Source organism: Ursus maritimus, unplaced genomic scaffold (assembly GCF_017311325.1).
Source record: "Ursus maritimus isolate PB19 unplaced genomic scaffold, ASM1731132v1 scaffold_2, whole genome shotgun sequence".
In the NCBI taxonomy this organism is placed as follows: Eukaryota; Metazoa; Chordata; class Mammalia; order Carnivora; family Ursidae; genus Ursus; species Ursus maritimus.
In genome coordinates, this window is record NW_024424452.1 from 50,530,394 (window position 1) to 50,539,644 (window position 9,251).

The window sequence follows — 9,251 nt, forward strand, 5'->3', positions numbered from 1 at the left end:
CACCAAAACATTTGCAACTCCCTTCCTAACTCAGATTTGGAAGGTTCCCAGTCTCTCCAGGCGTACTAGGACAAGTGATGGTAATGCGTACATCTCATCCCACCCCTTCCCACTGTCCACTGTCACTCCCACCCCATCTTTGTCCTTCCTCCTCTGGTGGTGTGATTTGTCTCGACCCCTTCCTTACCTACACTTGTACACCGCGTTCGTGGCAGGTGTCTTGAGCGGCAACTGCAGATCCTTCGTGTAGGCCGCACTGAGGGTCAGGGCATCGCCCTCACAAGTCAGGGAAATCAGGACCAGACGAGGCTCCTGCCGAGCCGTAACCATGTTCCCCTTCTCGTTGATCACAAGCCAAAACCTGCCATGTTCAAAACACAAGATACGCGGGGCCCACCGTGACGGATGGCCAGTCTCTGTGGGAGCTTCTCCCATACACTGTCCTCTTTGATTTTGTCCCCTGTCAGCCTGGTGTGTGTGAGTCTGTGTGTCTATGTGTGTGTCTATCTGTCCATCCCAAACATCAACTCAGCAGCACAGCAAGACTGAGTCTGTTAATTTCAAAGGGTTGAGGAACCAGTCAAGCATCCCGTGAGTGTGTGTGTGTGTGTGTGTGTGTATAATCTTCAGAATATTTTGAGCTCCTAGATGACACAGAAATCAAAGATGTTATTATATTTTCATCTCAACGGCCAGGAATTCTGACCACCTTCATTAAACATGCCCCAAAGAGATGACAAGAAACTATTTCCCAGAAAGACGTTAAGGGCACAAGGAAGCACCGTGCCTGGCACACAGTAGGCCCTGGGCTCCGGCAGTGAAATAACAAGACTGTTGCTCTGTTGTGCTCAGAGCACGGAGTTCAGTGGCGCGGCATACGATGCCACTTACACCTTGCCAAATCCACCCCTGCCTTTTTAAAAAATTAAGGTTTCAATATTCAGGGCAGTGAATGCTGCAATTTGCTCAAAGGTCTCGTTACTAGGGCCAAAATTTTTTCTGGTGCAATACTCTGACGCAGAGGCACTTCCCAGAAAAAAAGATAAATGGAGAAATAAGAGACTAGAAAACTGGTCAGGGGTGGGAGGTGGGGAGTAACTGGTATGGGCTATTTCTCAGCTACTGAGGAAGGGAAACATACTGACATGTTGGTAATTTCAATTCACCCTGGATCAAGTGATTACAGTTCTAGAAGTGAGCTTGTGCTGTTGGGGTCCATCAACATAACATGCTGGTAATCGTGGGCGGCTGTGAAAGAGCTCCCTTGTATGACCTCCGGCGGGTCATCGTGGTCGAGATGTTTCAGCTGCACTAGAAAAACAAGGTTAGTGGAAGCCCCTTTCCTGAACTGCCCGTTTATCGGTCCTCCTCCTGGACCCAGACAGAGCTCTGCCCTGCTCCAAATCCTTCCTACAGGCACAGGAATATTCTTCTTCGTGTAACAGTTCTTCCAGGTATTGATGGCAGTCGGATCTTTCTTTTGTTTTTAATATTTTAAAGTCATCTCCATGCCCAATGGGGGGGCTCGAACTTACGACCCCAAGATCGAAGTCACAGGCTCCTCCCACTGAGCCAGCTGGGCACCCTGGCAGTCTCATCTTTCAAAACCACCAACCTAATCATGTCACCCCCTCATGAAAAATCCCTCCCTGGTTCCTGCTTTCAGGATAAAACCCTAACTCTTCGGCAAAGCATAACCCAGCTGCCCTCCCAGCCACTCACAACTCCCTGGGCCCTCACGCAGGCCAGCCTTTTTCAATTGTTCTATTGTGGTAAAATATCTACAACATAAGATGCCTGGCACGCTCTTAGGTATATCCAAAAGGACTGAAAACAGGGCCTCACACAGACACTTGGACCCTGATGTTCACAGCACGTTATTCACAACGCCAAAAGGTGGAAACCAGCCAAGTTGTCCATCAACAGAGAACGGATATTTTTTTGTTATGTGTTTTTAATCATTTTAGGTGCACAATTCAGTGGCAGTAAGTATCTCCACAACGTTATGCAACCACCACCACTAGCAATTTCCAAAACTCTTCCATCATCGCAAATAGAAACTTTGAACCCATTAAGCAATAACTCCCCCTCCCCCCTCCCCCCTGAGCCCCTGGTAAACTCGAATCCACTTCCTGTCTGTGAATTTGCCTACTACAGCTATTTCATATAATAAGGATCATATATCTGTCCTTTTGTGTCTGGCTTATTTCACTTTACATAATGCTTTCAAGATTTATCTATGTATCAGAACTCCGTTCCTTTTTGTGGCCCAACAACAGTCCATCGTGTGGAAATGTTGTTTGTCGTTCATCTGCGGGTGGATGTTGGGGTTGATTCCACCTTTCGGCCACTGTGAGTAGCGCCGCACGGGACACTGGTGTAGACATACCTGCCTGGTTTCAGTTCCTTCCGGTCATTCCCTAAGAGAGCACTCACCTTTCCCCCAGCATTCCTTCCCTCCGGGTGTTTACCCAGCTCTCTCTAGAATGTTCCTCTCCCCATTGACTTGCCCGGAAAGTTCATAATTACTTTTCAATATTCAGTTCAAGCTATGAGGTCCTTCCCGCCCACCCCCCGCGGTTTCTGGTGCTCCTTCCTTGTGCTCCCTGGCACTTGTCACACTGAGTCCCGTGAGCCTTTGTCTGCTTCTCCCGATGACACTTCGTGGAAGTGGGTGGACGAAGATCGTGTCTGATTGTTATTTATTAATATATGAGCTCAGTAAATAGTCCCAGTCCATACAGTAAAATGATAAGGCCCTTTGCCTCTGGGGCCGACAAAACGAATTCGATAAATTCGACCATCTTGCCGAGTTAGTGACTCCGTACAAACCATGAAATATCTGGGACTCTTGGCTGCCTTCCTGAAGCAGAGGCAGAGCTCACCCCTCACTATGCTGTGAGTTGCTCTGTGCCGGGAGCTGCAAGGCGGGAAAACCTCAGCCCCCCTCCCTTCTGTGTTCCCTGCAGGAGCCGTGAGGGCCCGTGTGGGAGGAAAGAGCTCGAAGCACAGCCTTACAATGAGGCTCCGGGCTGGCCTGACGCCAGACCCGGAGGAGAACAAAGCCGCTCGCTCCGGGCCTCTGCCGCCCTCCCTGAACCCCAAGCATTCGCGAGGATCGCGACTACCCAGACCCGGCCTTAATAACAGGCCTCTCCACGCAGCACCCGCGTGCGGAAGAAAACAAGGGTCCGGGTTCCCCCGCTGGGGGGCGCGGGACTCGGTTTCCCCGTCCACGCACGGCGGCTTGCGAGAATGAGGGGAAGGAGCACGGGCACTAGCCCTTTCCCAGCTGCGAGAAGCTTCAGCCGCAACAGCTGTCCTTAGGATTCTGCGCTCCGCCTTGGTGCGCTCCTTGAGGGGTAGGCTCCGAGGCCCCAAGTTGCCCCAAGTTCTGCAGAGACAGTTAATAAAGCTAATGTGGCGGTGACCAATCCCCGGACGCTCGTCGCCTCCTCTAGATGGAGTTAAAGGAGCCCGTTTGCGCACTGGCGGACACCTGGGCGCCAAAAGCACTCCTGGGCAGGAGCGCAGGGGTGAAAGCGCCCGTGGGAGGTGGAAATACAGCTGTCTCCGGGAATTGGGTCGCGACACAGAGGCCCAGGGTCCCGGGCCCCTGGGGTCCTCTGTCGGGAGGTAATAGCCCCCCGTTTTCTTTGTCCTTGCCCCTTTGTAAGGGCAGGAAGGACCCGCCGGCGGACTCTGCAGCCCGCCCCGCTCCCGCCCGCGGCCGGAGCCCACCCCGCGCACCCCGCCCGGCCCGGCCCTACCTGTCCCGCAGGTGGCCGCTGCGCAGCCCCAAGGCCGTGCACTCGGCCGCGCTCACCGGCACCCCCTTGCACGACTTGACCGGGTAGATCCAGAGCTGCGCCACGGTGCCCACCTGCTGCAGCCGCCGGCGCCGCCTGGACCGCGCGCGGCGCCAGGCGACCGTCCCCAGCGCCACGGCGCCCAGTCCCAGTGCCGCCACTCCGAGCCAGGCGGGCCGGGACGGCGCGGGGAGGCGCGGCGCGGGGAGGCCGAGGCGGCCTAGAGCCGACGAGGCGGCTGTGCCCATAGCCGAGCGGGCCGGGAGCGGGCGGCGGCGGCTGCAGCGGGGCCCTCCACGGACGCCCAGCGGTCATCCGTCACCCGGCCGGAGCGCGGCAGCCGCTGGGGCCGGGGGGGAGGTGCGACCCTTGGCCCGGAGCCCAAAGGGCAGGCCGCTCCCGAACCCCTTCCGGGCCGCTCCGAGTACCGCGGCCTTTCCCTGAGGGGTGGCCCCTGGGGCGCCGGCGGTGGGAGGTGGTGGCTCCGCTTCGGCCGGGCGCTTGCCCCACAGCCTCCTCCGCCTTCCGCGGCCTGCGACTGCAAGGCCGTGCGCCCTCCCCCACGCTCGCTACGAGTGACCTCTTTCTTTACGTATGTGTGGGTTTTTATTAAACCTAAAGCGGTCACAGATACCACAGTTGCAGGACAAAGCGTGATTTCTATCTAAATTAGAAATCGGGCGGCCAGGAGATCCCCGCCTTGGGGATAATGGGGCGCCGGTGGGCACAACGTGGCTGGCACGGAGCCTCCCGCTGCCCTCCGCCATCCTCCCCGCCTGCCACGCGGGACGAGGGAGTTTGCGGGAGTGGGAATCAGGGCGGACGGATGAGGCCAGGCGCCCAGGGCCCGCGAACCGAGGCTGGCGAGGAGCTGTCGGTAGTTCGGGCTCTCCCAGCCGCAGGTCGGAGCAGCACTGGGCGGCGGAAAGCGCCCTCTACAGGGCTTAGGGCGCGGTGCGCTCCTGGCAGCATTGCCGGGGTCATAGTTTGGAAGGCGGGTACTGGCCCAAGATCCCCAGGCTGCTTCAGGGCAGATGGGAATGTCCACCGACGGGGCAGGCACTGACCTTAGTCACTTGTTTCTTTCAAATCAGGTCAGTCTCAAACAACAAGGTCAGCCATCAGGATCAGGGTTAGAGTCTTAGGCTCCTGTTTGATGTGCCAGACTGTTAAATAATTACTCTGACACTTGCTAAGACATAAGGAAGACTTCTTTCCAGACTTTTGCTCATCTAAGATCAGGAACAAGACAAAGATGTCCACTCTTCTCACTTTATTCAACAGAGTACTGGAAGTCCTAGCAGAGCAATTAGGAAAGGAAAAAATGAAAGGCATCCAAATCAGAAAGGAAGAAGGAAATCTGTTTGTGTTGCAGATAACATGATCACATATATAGAAAACCCAAAACACACCACCAAAAACTATTAGAATAACTGAATTCAGTAAAAAACAATATACAAAGGGGCGCCTGGGTGGCACAGTGGTTAAGCCTCAGGGCGTGATCCTGGCGTTATGGGATCGAGCCCCACATCAGGCTCCTCCGCTATGAGCCTGCTTCTTCCTCTCCCACTCCCCCTGCTTGTGTTCCCTCTCTCACTGGCTGTCTCTATCTCTGTCAAATAAATAAATAAAATCTTTAAAAAAAAAACAATATACAAAAACCAGTTGCATTTCTATACATAACAACAAACCATCAGAAAGAGAAATTAAGAAAAATAATCCCATTTATATCAAAAAGAATAAAATATCTAGGAATAAATTTAACCAAGGAGGTAAAGGATCTATACACTGAAAATTATAAAACATTAATCAAAGGAATTAAAGATGACAGAAATAAATGCTAAATTGTTCTGTGCTCATGGATTGGAAGAATTAATATTGTTGAAATATCCATAGAACGCAAAGCAAGTTACAGAGTCAATGTAATTTCTACCAAAATTCCAGTGGCATTTTTCAAAGAAATAGGGGGGGAAAAACAATCTTAGGGTGCCTGACTGGCTCAGTCAGTGGAGCGTGCGACTCTTGATTTTGGGGTTGTGAGTTCAAGCCCATGTTGGGTGTGGAGATCACTTGAAAACGAAATCGAAGAAGAAAAAGAAGAAGGAGGAGGAGGAGGAGGAGGAGGAGGAGGAGGAGAAGGAGAAAGAAGGAGAAGAAGGGCACCTGGGTGGCTCACTCTGTTAGGCATCTGCCTTCTGCCCGGGTCATGATCCCAGGGTCCTGGGATTGGGCCCCTCATTGGGCTCTGGACTCAGCCTGCTTCTCCCTCTCCTGCTCCCCTGCTTGTGTGTGCTCTCTGCCCAATAAATAAATAAGATCTTTTTTAAAAAGAAGAAAAGAAAAGAAAAATGAGAAAAAAACAATCCTAAAATTTGCATGGAACCACAAAAGACCCTGAAGAGTCGAAGTAATCTTGAGAAAAAAGAATGAAGCTGAAGGCATCATACTTCTTGTTTTCAAACTATATTACAAAGCCAGAGTGATCACAACAATATAGTATCAACATAAAAACAGACACATGGATCAATGGAACAGAATAGAGAAAAGAAATAAACTCATGCATATATGGTCAATTAATTTATGACAAAGAAGCCAAGAATATACAAAGGGGAAAGGATGGTCTCCTCAATAAATGGCAGGGGCAAAACTGTCACATGCAAAAGAATGAACTGGACCCTATCTTACACCGTACAGAAGAGTCAACTCAGGGCGCCTGGGTGGCTCAGTCGGTTAAGTGTCTGCCTTCGGCTCAGGTCATGATCCCAGGGTCCTGGGATGGAGTCCTGCCTCAGGCTCCCTGCTAGGAGAGGAGCTTGCTTCTCCCTCTGCCTGCTGCTCCCCCAGCTTGTGCGTGCTCTCTCTCTCTCTCTCTGACAAGTAAAATCTTTAAAAATAAATAAAAATGAAAATGAGCAGCATAACCAAGCAGACATATTTCCATAGAAGATATACAATGGCCGAGAGTTACGTGAAAACGTGCTCACCATCACTCATCATCAGGGAAACGCAAATCAAAACCACAGCGAGCTACCACCTTACAGGTTAGAACGGCTAGTATCAAGAAGAGATAACAAGTGTTGGGGAGGATGTGGAGAAAACCCTTGTGCACTGTTGGTGGGAATGTAAATTGGTGTAGCCGTTGTGGAAAACAGTATGAAGTTTCCTCAAAAATTTAAAAACAGATCTGCCATAGGATCCAGCGATTCCATTTCTAGGTACTTATCCAAAGAAAGAGAAAACACTCACTTGAAAAGATGTACGTGCCCCCATGTTCATTGCAGCATTATTTCCAATAGCCAAGACATGGAAACAACCTAAGTGTCCACAGGACAGATGAACAAATAAAGAAAATGTGGTGTATACCTACAATGGAATATTATTCAGCCTTATTAAAAAAAAATGAAATCCTGCTATTCAGGACAAAGTAGATAGACTTTGACAGCATTATGCTAAGTGAAATAAGTCAGATAGAGAAAGACGAATATCATATGATCTCATTTATATGTTTATCTAAAACAAAAACAACAATAAAAACAACTCATGGATACAGAGAGGAGACTGGTGATTGCCAAGGGCAGGGGGTGGGTGGTGTGCGAAATAAATGAAGGTTGTCAAAAGACCCAAACTTCCGGTTGTGAGAGGAACAGGTTCTGGGGACGTAATGCTCAGCATGTTGACTATAGTTAACCACGCTGTGTTGTGGGGGCGCCTGGGTGACTCAGTTGGTTAAGTGTCTACCTTCAGCTCAGGTCATGATCCAGGGTCCTGGGCTTGAGTCCCGAATCGAGTCCCACATCCTTGCTTGGTGGGGAGCCTGCTTCTCCCTCTGCCTGCCATTCCCCTTGCCTGCTCTCTCTCTCTGACAAATAAATAAAATCTTTAAACAAAACAAAACAATGTTGTGTTGTGAATTTAAAAGTGGCTAAGAGATTTCATCTTAAAAGTTCTCATCCCAAGAAAAAAATTACAACTGTGTGAGGTAATGGATGTTAACTAGACTTCTTGTGATCATTTCATGATATATACATACATACACCAAATCATAACATCATATGCCTTAAACTAATACAATGTTATAGGTCAAGAAAAAAATAAGACAATTGCAATAGAGATATTATAATAGGGCTGAACTCTGAACACAGCAAAGACAAGTGCGGATTTATAGACAAGATGCAGAGAGACGGGGTCTGTGGATGGAAAATTACTTCGGGGGAAACATCAAGAGTAGGAGGACTCTTGCTAAACTGACTCAGCAGATTCTTGCTGAAGGCAGGCCAAGGTCTTACATGTAGAAGGTGGAGATGAGGAACTCAATCCACTAATACGAGTGATCAGGTATCACGGGTGAGGACGCTCTCAAACGGATTCAGCAGGATTCTTGCTAAACTGAGCTAGGCAAGGCCTAGTGGAGAAGGGGCTTCAGAGGAGCCTAACTAGTTTGGTCAAGGAGAGAGGCTCTGTCAGCCTAGAACAGTACAATTCTAGACCCCGCCAGAATTGTCTGCACAAATGGAGAATGTCTTACGTCAGTAAAGGGAGAGTCTCCAAAGCACAGCAAATCCTTTTTCCCCAAGTGGCAACACCGCTGGGCCTTTAGTGCTCAGGGAAGATCTGTTTTTGAACGTTCTTCCTCACCATAGATATTTAGGCCTAAACAGAGTATATCTGTCCTAGTCTCTGGTCCAACCCCAGGTCTCCCTCTCCCTGCCCCACTCCTGTGAAAGCCAGGAACTGTCTTCAGAGCACAGGGGGCAAGGTTACTTCCACTGTTACGGTACATCAATGACCGCCTCTTCCAGGAATGAGCTGGAAAAAGAAGGGGTAAACCTAGCTTCCCACAGAGAATTGTTGGTGGATGGTGATGTGTGCCATCGGGAGATAGCGAGAACAACACACCTTAGCAGGGCACAGGACTCCAGCTCCATATTCTCCACGTTCTCCACAGAAAGACAGCTCAGGGGCGCTCAATTTTGTGCATTTCTGTTTATCTCCCTCTCTAGCTTCTCTTCAGAAATTTAGTTTAGTTTAGTTTTTATTTATTCACTTAAATCATCTCGACACCCAACTTGGGGCTTGAACTCACAATCCCAAGTTCAGGAGCCACGTGCTCTTCTGACTGAGCCAGCCAGGCGCTGCTCTCTTCAGAAATTCAAAAGGAAAAAATCTGCTTCTCTATTTCAATGACTGACTTCAAAGTCTCCTTTGACAGTCTCCTCATGGTCACTGGCCATCCTGCCTCAGTGGGCCGCCGGTAGTTCATGATACCCTCCCATCCCCCACCCACCACGGGAGGTAATGTTTGCAGCATCCACTCCTATCTCTGGAGGCAAGCCCTCTGCTAGGCTACTAGAAAAAAGTAAAGAAAAATGAAAGCCAGTGACCAAAGTTCTAATATCAAATGAGAGAAGCCCTAAAGCAGACTTATAAACACCAAAGAAAAAA

General features: G+C 50.0%; 1 protein-coding gene across 1 annotated transcript in view; it reads right to left on the reverse strand.

Annotated features, from left to right (window-relative positions):
* The window catches only part of MTARC1 (mitochondrial amidoxime reducing component 1), a 29,504-nt gene extending 25,439 nt beyond the window's left edge, over positions 1 to 4,065 (reverse strand). The window contains exons 1-2 of the mRNA XM_040636004.1: positions 3,771 to 4,065; positions 188 to 361 (exon numbers count right to left, since the gene is read on the reverse strand). Coding sequence (XP_040491938.1) covers positions 188 to 361; positions 3,771 to 4,057 — 461 coding nt within the window. The 5' untranslated portion in view covers positions 4,058 to 4,065. The remainder of the gene's footprint in view (positions 1 to 187; positions 362 to 3,770) is intronic.
* Between the last annotated feature and the right edge of the window lie 5,186 nt (positions 4,066 to 9,251).